We start from the raw sequence: 14,854 nt of genomic DNA on the forward strand, positions 1-14,854 counted from the left end.
TATTAAAGCCATAGTTGCTTCCTGGAGATCTTGCACTGCAGGTCCTATTAAAGAAGCTGTTTTTACTATCATATCCTCCAAGTTTCTGTTTAAACCATGTTGAACATGTGTTTCTTTACTTTTTATTAACCCTACAGTTTCCAAATCAGACTTCGGTGTCTTAATATCCATAGTATTAAGTACACTTTCTACTGTATCTACACCTGTTAAAATTCCCTGTATTACATCCCTCTTTTTCCTATTCAAATTTGTATTATTACCACCAAACCATTCATCAACACCTCTTTCCATATTTAATAAATATTTTTTTGCATTGTGGAAATCTAGATAAAAATTTCCAATCTGATATATTAAAATTCCAAATTATTGTTATAAATTTACCATCTAGACGGGAAGGTTTGGAATGAAGATAATTTACCTGAAATGGACTTGATTCTCTTAAGATTTTGTTTTCACACACAGATATTTTTGGGGAGATAACAGTAACATTTACATCTACACATTTCCTTTCAGATTTTTTCAATCTTAACCCCTTCAGGACCGGGATTTTGATACTAACGTGTCGCTAAAGGACCGGAGCCGTTTTTGTGTTTTTGCCATGTCTTTCTTCAACTGTAATTTCTCTCTTATCAATTGGTGCACCCACACAAATCACTATTGACAAGTAGGGCTTTCATTTGAAACCATATTAAGCTGGGTAGTACATTGTTTTGTTTGAAATAAACTGGAAAAAGTGGTGAAAAAATGAAAAAAACGCATTTTTTTACAGTTTTGTATACATACAAATTGTACACACATTGAACCAATGGGAAAAAATTATCCCAAATATATTCATTAAGTTGTCCTGATTTGGAAACCACCCAACATGGCCAGGATTTTCATCTATTTTGACCAGTATAGGGCAAATATTGCTAGGCATGCATCGTGTTTTTGAAATGTAATTTTTTTCAAATTTGGCATGGTAGTCTAATAACTGCAATAGTTGTCACAGATACTGATTATCCCCCCAAAATTATATGTTTATGAAAAGTAGATAAGTCAAGGTGTACAACTAGGGTCATTTTGACACTTTTCAAACAGGGATTTTATCGGCAGTTGCTGCCAAATTTTGAGGTATTTTTATATTTTTTTGTTTTTTTTTGCAATGTTGCTTTAGATTTTATATTATATTTTGTATAGAATATGTGCAACTGCAGAAGAAAACACCAAATTGTGTTCACCAACATCCCCCGGTTCCAACAAGGCCTCACATGCATGGTTCATGCATTTTTTGAGGAAGCTATGAGGGCAAAACTGGAACATGTGCATTTTCGTTTTCATATTTGGAATTTTCAGAAATTGGTTTCCTGGGCCCATATCCCATTTGGGACATTTTGGAAGCCCCCCACTGTAAATTACCCCATAAAAGTATATATTTATGAACAGTAGACAAGTCAAGGTGTTCAACTAGGGTAGTTTTGACAGTTTTCAGCTAGCCATTTCTTCACTGATGTCTGCCAAACTTCACAGGGAAATTATTTTACTGCTTTTTTAACGCATACATTTCAATGTTGCACTGAATTTCTTGCACACCATAAGTGCAACAGTGGAAGAAAACACCACATTTTGTTCACCAAGATCCCCTGATTCCAACAAGACCTCACATGCATGGTTCATGCATTTTTTGAGGAAGCTATGAGGGCAAAACTGGAACATGTGCATTTACATTTTTTTAAATATTTTTTTTATCAGATTACTTGTACAGGTGACAGGTTTAGGCCGCTGACATCAATCAGGGAGACCGATCAATAATCAGCGACTTAAAATGTCACCGACAAGTGATCAGGTAATAATTATGATTATTTCATTTATTAATAATTTGTGTTTTTTCATAATTACCCTAGATGACCCCTCTCTCTTTGTAGACCAGGGTCATCCGTGGGCTGCCATAATGATCCGATCACTCCTATTGGCCAGGAGCGATCTGATCAGCCCAGCCCAGCATTTGACCTGGAAGCACCCTGGACTTTCAGGTCTGTGGTTTTTTTTTTTTTTTTATTATTATTATTTTATTAATTTTTTTAAATTTATTTTTTAATTTTTTTTAATTATTATTATTATTATTATTTTTTACATTTTTTTTAACTCTTTCAATGCTGATGCTCTATTGAAGCACAGCATTGACTGATATTTAGTCCCCACAAGCTTGTGGGGACTAATATTAACCCCTGCAATGCTGCGATGGGGGTCATACACAATCGCAGCATTGAAGGGGTTAATTGAGGAAGAGGGGGGTAGGGGTTAACTGAGGAAGGGTGGGGGGGGTCTGGTCTCCACACTCATGTGGAGACCAAAGAACCCTGTCTCCCTGTCCCTGAAGCTGCCTCTGGCAGCTGGGACACAATCTCCAATAGACTGGAGATTGTAGGGGAGGAATCTCTCTGATCAGTCCTACAGGACTGATCAGAGGACTTCTGGCGGGTCGTTTTTGCTGTTGCTGGTCTGCCTGGGCTTTCAGGCAGACCACCAGCAGCAGAGCCCCCTACAAAACGGGAATTAACCCCTTCAATGCCGCGATCGCGGCATTCAATGCCGCGATCGCGGTATTGAAGGGGTTAACGCTGCACTGACGCTCTCATGGAGCGATCAGGCAGCAGGGGGGTGTTGGATCAGGTCCCCACACTTGTGTGGGGACCCATTCAACACCCCCCCCTTCCCTGAAGCTGCCTGTGGCAGCTGAAACCGCGATTGCAGATCTTTCTGCAATCGCTGTTTCTGCCTACAAAATCACTCCGTGGGAGTGATCGTAGGCTTGGGGGCGGGCTTAGACAGGCTGTGCTGTCTGCCCAGGAGTCCTGGGCAGACAGCAGCAGCAGCGCCCCCGCGATCACCGCGATTGTGGTGATGTGGGGGCGTTTTTTGGAGGAGACGTACCTGGTACGTCCCGGTCTACCGGTGACTGTTAACCAGGAAGTACCAGGTACGTCCCGGTACGGAAGGGGTTAAACAACACTGATAACTTCCATTGTTGTTGAGAGTAGGCCGGTCTAGATGATATGATAATCTCCTCTCAGACCATTCTATTGTCCATATAATACTCCACATAATAATCCAATAAATAATTCATACTTCAATTGATTACAAAAAACATATTTGATCAATACAATACAATACATAGTAATCCTTTTTACTCATGGCGCAAATCATGAATCAACCTGAGAAGCAAGAAGGAACAAACTTATATTCAAGTTTACTTGCAAAGGCCAAAGTATCAATTAAATCCATACTTACCGTAGATCAGCTGCTTGCTCAATCTGTTATCAATACAATACATGGTTCTGGAATGCTCTTTCCTTCTCACCACGTGGTCTGGTAGTGTCAAATCACTCTTTCTTCTGGTCACTGCTGGTTCTTTTAGTCAGAGAATTTGATCTCTTCAAACAACTGCACAATATCCCCCCTTGGAGAGGGAAATTCAAAAAGAAACGTGCAGTAAAGGCTTGCCATAGAAAACACTGACTGAAGACTGGCTGTCCCTGGGGTGTGAGCAGGGCCGGATTAATGTAGGGGCTGATGGAGCTGCAGCTCCAGGCCCTTACCTGAAAATAGGCTCAGTCAGGGCCGGTGTTAGATTATTGTCTTGAATATCTAAACTTCTCCAGTGACCAAACAGCAATCAAGACCACAGCTTCAAAGTCTTCTTAAGCAGGTTTATTCAATAACAAAGTAATATACATGCAGTACTGGTGGATGGAACAGATGGTAGTCACAGGTACTGTAGGCTCAGTATTCTTGGTGAGATGAAGGTGAAAGAGACCTTGCCTTTGGTACCGTAGATATTTATACCCTTTTACATACAGTTAGTGTACAAGTGCTTTACTATATTTAGACAATGTATGCATTTAGGAACTCCTAACAAAGCAGTCATAGGATACACCACTATTCCAGAGGATCCTCTAATAGCTACATTACATGATCAAAAACATGTGTTCCCAGTACTCAAGTTGCAGTCAAGCCTAAGGTGTGTGACAGAATAAAAGTATAAAAACGATTTCTTACAGCCGGACTGACTGGGTCTATGCATGGCCGATGTGGGCCGAGGGCCGACAGACCAACATTCAGAGCTGCCACCCAGCTGTGAAGTTCAAAGCAGTCATGGTGCGGTTGTAAGACCAACTTCATTAGGCGGCCGGTGGATGCGATCTTAAAGTGGCACGACGACTGCTTTGAACTTAGCGGCCGGGCTGCCGCTTCAGTGTGGCAGAGCCTGTCCTGATGTGTGTGTGTTTGGGTGTCTGTGTGGCAGAGCCTGTCCTGGTGTGTGTGTTTGGGTGTCTGTGTGGCAGAGCCTGTCCCAGTGTGTGTGTTTGGGTGTATGTGTGGCAAAGCCTGTCCTAGTGTGTGTTTGGATGTCGGTGTGGCAGAGCCTTTCCTGGTGTGTGTTCGGGTGTATGTGTGGCAGAGCCTGTCCTGGTGTGTGTGTGTTTGGGTGTTGGTGTGGCAGAGCCTGTCCTGGTGTGTGTGTGTGTTCAGGTATCTGTGTGGCAGAACCTCTCCTGGTGTGTGTTTGGTCATCTGTTTCTTGGCACTATACTTACTGTAGGAATAAATAGAACTATGACGTTTTCACTTATCCAGAGATAAAACACCCTCCTGTATTTGTAGTTACTTCAGAGGACAAAACATTCTAGGCCCCAAAATCAGTGAGAGGAAAAGTAAATTAAAGAGTAAAATAAATTTAATATAGTTTTAAAAAGAATGATTTGTAGCTATTTGGATGGTAAGTAGTGTGGCTCAGATAGGCGTGTGTAAGGGGTGTGGTGTGTGGGCACAAGAGCTTGACCACACGATACAATACATGGGGCTGGTGTCCAAATATTTTCAGGTCTGCTCTTCATTCCCAGCACGGCCTTGCCGCCAGGGCTGTCTTTAACACAGGGCAAAAAGGGCAGCTGCCCCTTGAGGAGCCGAGGCGTTAAGATTCTGTCTGTCCTGCCTATTTTATTTATTTTCATAAAAAGGCCCACCAAAATCCTCAGCACCAGGCCCATGATGCATTTAATCCGGCCCTGGGTGTGAGTATGTGCTACTATAAAGAATAAAATTCAAAGACTAAGGAAAAATCATGAGGAAGAATTATATATCCCATAAAATATGATCATTTTTTTTCCAGTAATTTATTAAAAAAATTTAATAATGCAAAATTAAATTATTCAAAAGCAGTGTACTAGTGTTAGTTCCAGATCTTTTTTGGCAGTGAAACAGGTGACACAAAGAGTCTTTTTGGATAAAGAAGCTCTGTGACCTGTCACACAGCCCTTTAACCTTCCAGAATACAATGCTTCTGATCTAATCTGATTTATGCATACTGTGGAAACAAAGAGATTATACAAAAACACATTATACTAATACAATGTGGAATACAAACTTGAGTGTGTCAAACACTGCATTGCATTTATATATATATATATATATATATATATATATATATATAGTAGTTAGATGATATTATTACAAAAATTCTGGAAGAATGACAAGTCTTACTATTAGGAATTCAAATACCATTTGTATTTGTATTGTTACATACATTTTGAACTACCAATCATAACTCACTTTAGTGACATTTTGCTGTTAATTAAAAATTCTCCCCATTTTCTAACCAGATGAAACGACACTAAAGTGATAAAACTCTACTTCATATAAATGCATTTTAATATCAAGGGTGTTTTGGTCTTTTCTTATTATACACTGCAATTGTATTAACACAACCTTCAATCTACAATGAGTGTTAAGAACAACAGTTACACTGGAAAAAAATATTCTGCATTTAATATAGACAAAGCAACATTGTTTTAGGTGTATTCTATGTTACTTTCATTTATAGTGTTATTACAATGAGAGGATAGCAAAAATTAACGAAACCATTAAACATGTCAATATCCAAAATTAACACACAATCTTACAATCTATCAGGATTAGGTTGAGGAGGGATAGAACAGAGGGAGAGGAACTGCTTGGCTGAGAAGAATTTGATTGTAGAGAGGGGCATGTGGATAAGTTAGTGATGTGACAGTACTAAATATGTGGGGGACAAATGGCTTCTTTTAGGATGCAAGTAATTGACATTAAGAGTATAAAGTGTCAGCTTCTATGATTTTTTTTAAAGAGTGTTAAAAGTTATAATGAGTAGGAGAGAGTCTGATAGAACAGCGCAGTGAGTTCCTGAGAATAGGTAGCCCATAGGTAAAATCCTGGGATGCTTTCTCCTTTTAGATATATAGTCCACAGGGGAGGGCTTACCTGGGGGATGCCAGCCCGGTCCAACATTTTTCACAGGGCTGGGCAGTCCTAAACTTGGTGTAAGTATGTGTGTTAGCCTGAGTGTATATGTGTGTTAGAACCAGAGTGTGTGTGTAAATATGTCAGTGTGTATGCAAATAACCAGGTGCTGGGGGGGTCAAGGGCCCGATGAGGCCATTTGGTTTTACTTTTTCCCTGAGCCCGAAGGCGCCAGACCTCTCCTCATAGAGTCAGTGTATTGTATGCCAACTTTGCCTTACATACAAATGTGTTCAAAATGTTCATATTCTGACAAGCATACATCTAAAACAGATTCTAACCCTGACTAAACTAATTAGTCAGAGAGTGAACCAAGATCAGGAATTAAAGTTGATCTGGACAGGTTTAAATTACACTCCCAGACCCAAAGGCTCATAGCCTTGTCCTGTCAGCATTCTTAAACATAGAGAGGTAAAATATTACCAAAATTGGATGGTACGTGCACCTAAGGACCTTAGAACATACTATTTTGACACCACCAGAAACAATGATCAGAGTGAGATTGGTTCCAAGAAGGTCTTTGGAGATATACAGATAGACGCGCTCATATACTCTCCTTGCTGGCACCTCTGATGACCCATATGGAGGCTAATCGCTGGTACTACAGTGATCAGGTGAAAATAGGGAGAGACAAAGGTAGAAAAAAAAACTTGTGTGGGCACACTAAACATAAAAAGGGATATCGTAATTGAACAAGCATAGTTAATATGGAAAAAAATAGTCACTAGGGTGGGAAAACACCTCCTTGTGAAGAGGTTAAATATGGCCATAAGTCCAGTTACCATCATTTTGACAATTGCCATTCTAGGACTATACAGAGTCCTCAAACGAACGTATTTTGGCATATGGCACACAGCCTCACTAGCTTGGAGGTAATAAATGCTGCTGGATGTGTACCTGACCGTTTCACGCACAGTGCATTGTCTACATAACAAAATGTGGCGTGTATGAGAGTGTGCGTAAGTGAATGTGAATGAGGGAGAATACATTTACATGTTGGTGTGATGGATAGTATGAATAATTGTATTAGAGAATGTGTTATGCCTTAAGGCGAGTACATACATTCAAGACAGAGCTATGGCTGCATACTGTACATGGCTGTAAAAACATGACTTCATCCATCTGTGTACTTATCTTGTGGTTAAGCAACCAATACAGTGATGTGTTACCTCAATTAAATTGTTTCCCTTGGCCTGAAAATCACATATGGGACTCAAAACTAAAATCTAATATGAACTAATGTACACACACCTAAAATTAGAACAGATTTAATAACAATATACAATGATTCAGAGACCAGAACAACTTTAATTTCAGAAATATAAGGTGTGCCAATTATAGATGTACCGGTATATTACGCATGACATTACTGTTACTGTAACAATAGCTATTATACTCTTGTTTAATACATGTAGGGACATACATGATATTAAAAAAAATATAAAAATATTTATAGAAAAGTTAATGTTTTTACATCCTTTATATATCTACCTAATAACCCCGAAAATTTACATTTTACAAAATGTATTCATTGTGTTTTTTTTTGGTTTTCTTTTGCAGCTCAAATTCAAGAGCTTGTATTTGCTTCAGAGGAAGAATATGTATTTGATCAAATGCGAGGTAAATATTTTTAATGTTTCATATTACTTGAAATCCCAGAGTGCTTATGTGCTGAGGTTATTTCTTTATAAAGTAAAGCACAATTTTCTCTTTAGTATATAGTTATCCAGAGATACAGAAGGCACATTCCAGACCTGTAATGTATTTATAATTAAAATAAATCCATACAGAAGGCATTTCTTTACTAATACTAGACCATAAAAAGTTTGGGGAAATGATATTAACACTTTTGTGGTAGTGCTTTTTTCTATAATCTATTCATTTTTCCCTCTTATACAGCACCTACAAAGCTTTTTTGGAGGGCATATCGATGATTGTTTACATTATATCTTTTTTTACAATGCTTGGAAAAAACATGCAGCGTACATAAATTAAACACAAATGAACATGTTGAAGCAATAAAGGCAAATGCAAAGTCGATATAGGTCTTTTAGACATTATATAGTAACTTTGATAAATGAACACGAGCAATTGACTGTGGGTCAGTCTGTCCCTTTGTTCTTTTTCTTTGTGACAGTGCATCCATGCACGGCATATAATGGCTTTTTGTAGTGCCAGAATGTCAGGAGACAAAGGTTTACAGCTGTTATTTCTAACGTCATGTGGATAAACGTTAACAATATGACATGAAAAGCCAGATTCTAATTCTTATACCCTAGGTTATGATGCTTCCCCTCCAGAGTAAATCATGTTTACTGATAAGATGGTACCCGTCTGATTTACCTGCAGTTACTTACAGTGTCTCTAGCAATGGATATGTTCCAATTGGCATCAGTAAAGAAGCGCCTTGGGGAAATGTTGAGTTGCTCGATATAGTAAATACAAATTATGCTCCAAATACATAAACCCATAAAATCCTGCCAGTGTTTCCAAGATCTGAATAAATGAAGCTGAATTAGTTGAATTTACCATAAATATTGTCAAACACTCCAACTGGTCTCTATACTTAGCATGTAGGGATCAAGAGAACATACCGAGTCAATAAATATAGTAATTGATTAAAGAAGGCATTTCTACATTTTTATTTTATGATTAAAAAAGGTACATGTATAAATAAAGAATCTCTTCTAAGTAACTATAGCTGTTTATTTATTTTTTTGCAGGTGTCATTCCTTTTACATCAAATAACTCATTGCCTGGCTCTCATCCTATCAAAAGTAAGACATTTATTTTTAAATATATTGTGCATATAAAAGGTAATCTGATTGAAATGTTTAATCACATAAAAAGTATGCGTTTAGGTTGTTCTGTAATTTATATAATACCTTACCTGTCATTTTGTCTTTTTTTCCAGCCATTGGAATAAATCATAATAAAGTCTGCAGCTACTGGAATAATTTTCATTACATGACATTTGATGGAAATATTTTTTACTTTCCTGGAACCTGCAACTACGTCTTCTCTTCCCACTGTAAGAGCAATTATGAAGACTTCCTCATCCAAATACGGCACTCCGTGGTCAACAATGTTCTTTCGCACTGCAGGATAACAATGAAAATTGATGTAACATTAGTGGAGATGATCGACCATGATGTAATGGTCAATGGAATACTGTGAGCATTACCTTCTCAATCTTAATGCATACCTATTGTATACATTTTCAAAACAGCAATGCGACTAAAATTAGGAACCAACTGCAGCGTACTAACATAAAACTGGTGGGACACAGGAACATTAGGCTTTTCCATAAAATGTACAGTCTACTATCACAATTTTCTTAAACATAAGTGTTTATTTAGAAATGCATTAAAAATAACACGTGCAATCGTTTATGAAACTGATAGCAATAAGGCACAGTTTATGAAAAGTTATAAACGCCATGAAAAGTAAGTTTGTCATCCCTATGGGGGCAGTCAGGAAACTTTTGAGATTAATGTTAATGTGCAAAACATTCACACAACGCTTTTCAAATACTCTTACTGCATATGCATCCTAAACAAAGCAACGAAAGCATGAAAACAACTGTAAAAGGTCATTGAAGACGCACCGTAAAGATCTAGAAAGGCTACTAGTGGGGACTTGTATCCTATTTAATATGTTACTTAAGGTTATACTGTATGTTCAATTACATGCCCATATTCTACAAATGAAACTGATGTTCTTTGTTGTGGTCTACTTTTTTCCCCTTACAGATATTAACCCCTTCACGACACAACAATGGATTGTCATTAATGGGTTTAAGGACAACCCATTGTCCTTAAGGGTTAATGCTTTCTTATCATTAATTTGGTCTGTGCTGTGCATTAGAGTGTTAATGTTAATATTGTAGGGTGTAAGCCTTTGATGATGATACATAATTATTTTTGTCATGTAGTATAAAGCTGTAGAACGCCCTTAAGTTTATTTATTTGAATGTATGCAAGTCCTACCACCAATAGACACCTGCTCAATCCAAGAGACTCAGATCTACTGAGATGCCCAGAAATATTGACTCGATTTTTTTTTTAATACAATAAGTATAAGTTTACATTTTTTGTATTGTTACAATCATTAACATTGATTTGATGACACACGTGACATAAAAAAACCTTGTTAAAAATAATGATGATAATTATGCAGGTATTAACCACTTTTTTGTTTCATTCAGTGTGGACCTTCCTTATAGTGAACCAGCACTTGTTATTCAGAAAATTGGAGTTTATACAAAAACTATCGCTAAGATTGGGCTAGTGTTTCTTAAAAAAGAAGATGGGAGTTTTCAGGTAAGACTCAAACCCTGCTAGTCGCAAAGGACCTCTGCATATGAGGTTTATAAAAGTTAAATACCTTTTTTGAAACTAATGCTGAATAACTCATTTAAAAACTTGTTGATATGCAGGATAGAAATGTAACTTTCATTGGATTCAAGACTTTTAGTTTAGACTATGATAAGACGGTATTTAACATTGATATATTCAGAAAAGATGACTCTTTTTTTTTTTTAAATATATATTTTCGCGTTGTGTTTTAAATACAGCTCCAACTTGCTGAAAAATATGCCAACCAGACGTGCGGACTTTGTGGCGATTTTAATGGAAGTCCTTTATCCAATGAATTTATTCTTAATGGTGAGGAATGCACATTTACCTGAATAATATAGTATGATACAATAAATTGCAGAAATTAAAATGTTGTGAAAACTTGGGGTAGTAAATTGCTTAATATCACTCAGGAATACATATATATATATATATACTTTTTATTTCCACTCTGTCCAACAACTGCAGTTGTGGGCATCTTACATTTCTTATAAAATGTTTAGTCAAACCCTTATTATCTATATATGACTTTTTTTGTCATGTTACCTATTCCACACACTAGGAATCTGGACACAAAACTAGCATGTATGAGTACATAGCAAAAATACTCTACATATCTCTTCTGGACATGTAATTTAGCAAATAGGACAATCAATACTGATATACATAGATACGTATCCAAACTTCATACGTACATAGATGTGCTTTTTTCCATAGGTATCCAGATTTCAGACACCGAATTCGGAGATCTTCAAAAGTTGGAGGGACCAAATGAACAATGTGAAGCCACAGAGCCTCCAGATTGGAATGACTGCGCTGACAAAGTAAGCCTTCTGAAGTCCAGAGTTGGCACAAAAATCAGCTTAGTTAGTAGCACTGCTGTAATGATATATTTGAGAAATTACAGAGAACCTGTATTTTTTTCATGCTAACACCTGCTTCCCATGCCGCCTTTATTTTTTAAAGACCTGAATTGGATGGCCTCCCATTCAAACCAATTTGCCCCCTTTTAAGATGTGGTTCTTGCATACTCCAAATATTTGGAGAATAATCCTTAATATTACATTTGAATGGACAAACACTGTTCAGAAACTGTTATTTTATTAATGTGTAATGGCTTATTTAATTGTATAGGTTGTATATTCGTGACACAGGAAAAGGCCACTAATAGTATGAAAGGCTTTGGTTTCATTGTCATTTGCATTTCCTTATTTTAAGAATTTGAGGGAAAAGGACATTCTGAAGGCAATAGAGAGGCAGTTTTATCTTTTTTTTTGTATTCGTGTTTTATTAAAGATCATTTCATTAAATCTGTCAATTGTTTAAACTTGTTTCGTTGCACTTAGGATAACATTTGTGAAAACATACTTAAAGGCCCAAGTTTTGCAAGCTGCAATGCTGTACTTGATGCCAAGCCTTACATTGATGCCTGCATCAAAGATTTATGCCGATGCAAAAAAGAGAACCATAACTCCTGTCATTGTTCAACTATTACTGAGTATTCTCGTCAATGTATTTACCACGGAGGAAAACCAGAGAACTGGAGAACTAAAGACCTATGCCGTAAGTTCCTGTGCAATGTTTATGTCTTTGCAGCCTCACATTGTTCACCGGTAACCATTACTACTTACTACATATTGAGTAGTAATGAAACATTTCAGCTTACAGGAGAGGTTAAGCATAATTATTAGGCCAACCTCAGCACATTTCCTCTGCAGAAAGGCCTACGTTTGCTGTGTATGATGCCCATCACAACTGTTAGCTTAACACAATTAATACAACCTTTGTCTCAGAGGAGGACCGGCATCTTCTGGCCTAGGTGGCAGATAAAACCAAGTGTCCCCATCAGCCCTTTGCCCTTCCCAGCCCACACATATTTATATAAACACACTCTCACATTCACACAAAGTTACACACTAACGCACATACACACTCACGCTAGCACATACCATTCCAGGTCAGACCGGGCCTTTGTGAACAAATTCGCCCTTGCTTTGCCTTGTGCTTTTTATTTGGCAATAAGTGCAATTGAAATAGCATTGGAGCTATTTATTTCTAAGAGCCGCTCCAGTTGTCACTATATTTTTGTGGTGCTCCTTGCAAGTGCATGGGAAGATTCTGCAATGATTGCACCTAAATCTTAAGTAAAAGGGCAAAACAGGTGTTTTTTTCCAATGTATTTTCTATAGTCTCTAACATTTTATTTTACTAAATTATATACTGTACATATGCAAATAGTATCAACGGAAAGTCCATCAAAAGCAATGTATGATTTGGGGGGGAAAAGGATGTCCTTAGGGTTGGAAATGAAGGGATTAAGGAACAATTTGGCTTATTTAATGTGTGTTAACTGTTACATTACTTGTTACCAGCAGATTCAGTCGCTCTATTTCAGTGGGGCAGAAAATAAATTACTAATAACTGTAGGGAACAGCTCACACATGGGGCGGCAATGACAGTATTCACACAGGCAGCAGGTTTCAAAAGTTCAAGAGGGTGTTTATTTAAATGATGTAGGCACAGAGCACCTTGCAAACAAAACAAACTCTAAGCCTGTCCGGCTCTAACTAAACATCAGGATACCTCACTATCCCACTACAGGCCTAAGGTCTGGCACCAAGCAAAATAACCAGTTGTCCATAGGGAAAGGTTCATACCTGGTGGGCTGCAGCGCAGGCTGTAGCTGCTCTTTGACTCAATCTCTCCTACACCCTGCAAACCTAACAGCCCTCTCTTTTAAGGCTTCCTCCCCAGTATACGCATAGGAAGCCTCACCTGAGGACCCCTGGGAGTAAGGAAAACCCGTAGTGGACTAGGGGTGTGGACTGGAGCTCGCCCACTTCCAACCTGTCCTCCAGTCCCAGAAATCCAGCCCATGTAACTTTAAACAAAAGAGGCCTAGCAGACTACGCTCTGCTACAGCAGCATGTATCCTCCTGGATTTCTGCTACCGTGCCTGGCTGAGAAAACCAGGTGAGATATACACCCCATCCACCACTTTCCCATACACATTACCACATAACATTGAACTTGCCATTGAACTTGACATGAACATGTGTTATAACACAGTGGCACTCCAGGAGAATAGGGCCATATTATCACGAGCTTATAGTTTATTAGGAGGTTGAGTCAAAGAAACAGAATATGAGAATCTGGATGCTTCAGCTGCGCGGAGATCTCAAAGTTTCCTTCACAATGCATTTTAATATGAAGAAGAATGTATGCTACTCTGTATGGGTGGGTTTTAAGTAGGAGAGGGTCTGACATCAGAGGGGGTGCAGTGTTGTTAGGGGCTCTGTAGATAAAGGTCAGAAGTGATGGGATAAGAAGATTGACAGAGTAGATATGGTTGGTAAAACCCCAGTTAACAGAGAGTAGAAATAACCAAGATGGCATATCTCGAGGAATTAACTAGTAATTTAGGGGTGTCTTTCCGGGATGAATTTCCGAGATGGATTATTTTATGGAACACATTTACATAATTGCTTTAACAGCAAATATCTCCAACAGTACAGTACAAGTAACCCACTAAAATGCTTTTTTTTCGTTGTGTTTACTTAGCTAAAATGTGCTCTTCAAACATGGAATATAAAGAATGTGGTTCCCCCTGTAGTGATAGCTGCTCTGACCCAGAGAGGGTGCTTACTTGTGATGAGTACTGCATGGCCGGATGCTTTTGCCCTGAAGGTACCATAACTGAACAAAATTTAAGATTTTTTTTTCTGTTTAAATACAATAAAGAAAATGATTTGTACATTATAGCAATAACCTATGGATACAAATTATGATTACCAAAGGCACTCCTACTTATCCATGAATTGATTAAATTTTAATAATTGAATATTGCATATGAGACCTAAAGAAAATTGAGTCTTTAGTCAAAGTTGATTTGCCAGTTTTGACTCGGTTATTAATAGTGAAATGAGAGTGTTAGCAACTCTCTTTGTGGTTTTAATATAACAAAGTTGAAAACTACGAGGGTAGCCATGTTCATTGTAATCTATATAAGGATATTTTTTAAGGTTTAATTCTTGATGACATCAGCAACTATGAGTGTATTCCCATTGAGAAGTGCTCATGTACCTACAATGGTAACATATATTCGCCGGGTGCATCCTATTCAACATCTTGTTCAACCTGGTAAGTGAACATCTAATCATCAGGAGTCCATGTTGTTT

At 37.9% G+C, this 14,854-nt stretch overlaps 1 protein-coding gene across 1 annotated transcript in view; it reads left to right on the forward strand.

Moving 5' to 3' along the window:
• The window catches only part of LOC128467987 (mucin-5B-like), a 42,304-nt gene that overhangs the window by 6,024 nt on the left and 21,426 nt on the right, over positions 1 to 14,854 (forward strand). The window contains exons 2-10 of the mRNA XM_053449765.1: positions 7,879 to 7,938; positions 9,042 to 9,095; positions 9,233 to 9,491; positions 10,526 to 10,640; positions 10,895 to 10,985; positions 11,394 to 11,500; positions 12,023 to 12,239; positions 14,238 to 14,363; positions 14,699 to 14,816. Of these exons, the coding sequence (XP_053305740.1) occupies positions 7,879 to 7,938; positions 9,042 to 9,095; positions 9,233 to 9,491; positions 10,526 to 10,640; positions 10,895 to 10,985; positions 11,394 to 11,500; positions 12,023 to 12,239; positions 14,238 to 14,363; positions 14,699 to 14,816 (1,147 nt within the window). The remainder of the gene's footprint in view (positions 1 to 7,878; positions 7,939 to 9,041; positions 9,096 to 9,232; positions 9,492 to 10,525; positions 10,641 to 10,894; positions 10,986 to 11,393; positions 11,501 to 12,022; positions 12,240 to 14,237; positions 14,364 to 14,698; positions 14,817 to 14,854) is intronic.

Source organism: Spea bombifrons, chromosome 10 (assembly GCF_027358695.1).
Source record: "Spea bombifrons isolate aSpeBom1 chromosome 10, aSpeBom1.2.pri, whole genome shotgun sequence".
Taxonomy (NCBI): domain Eukaryota; kingdom Metazoa; phylum Chordata; class Amphibia; order Anura; family Pelobatidae; genus Spea; species Spea bombifrons.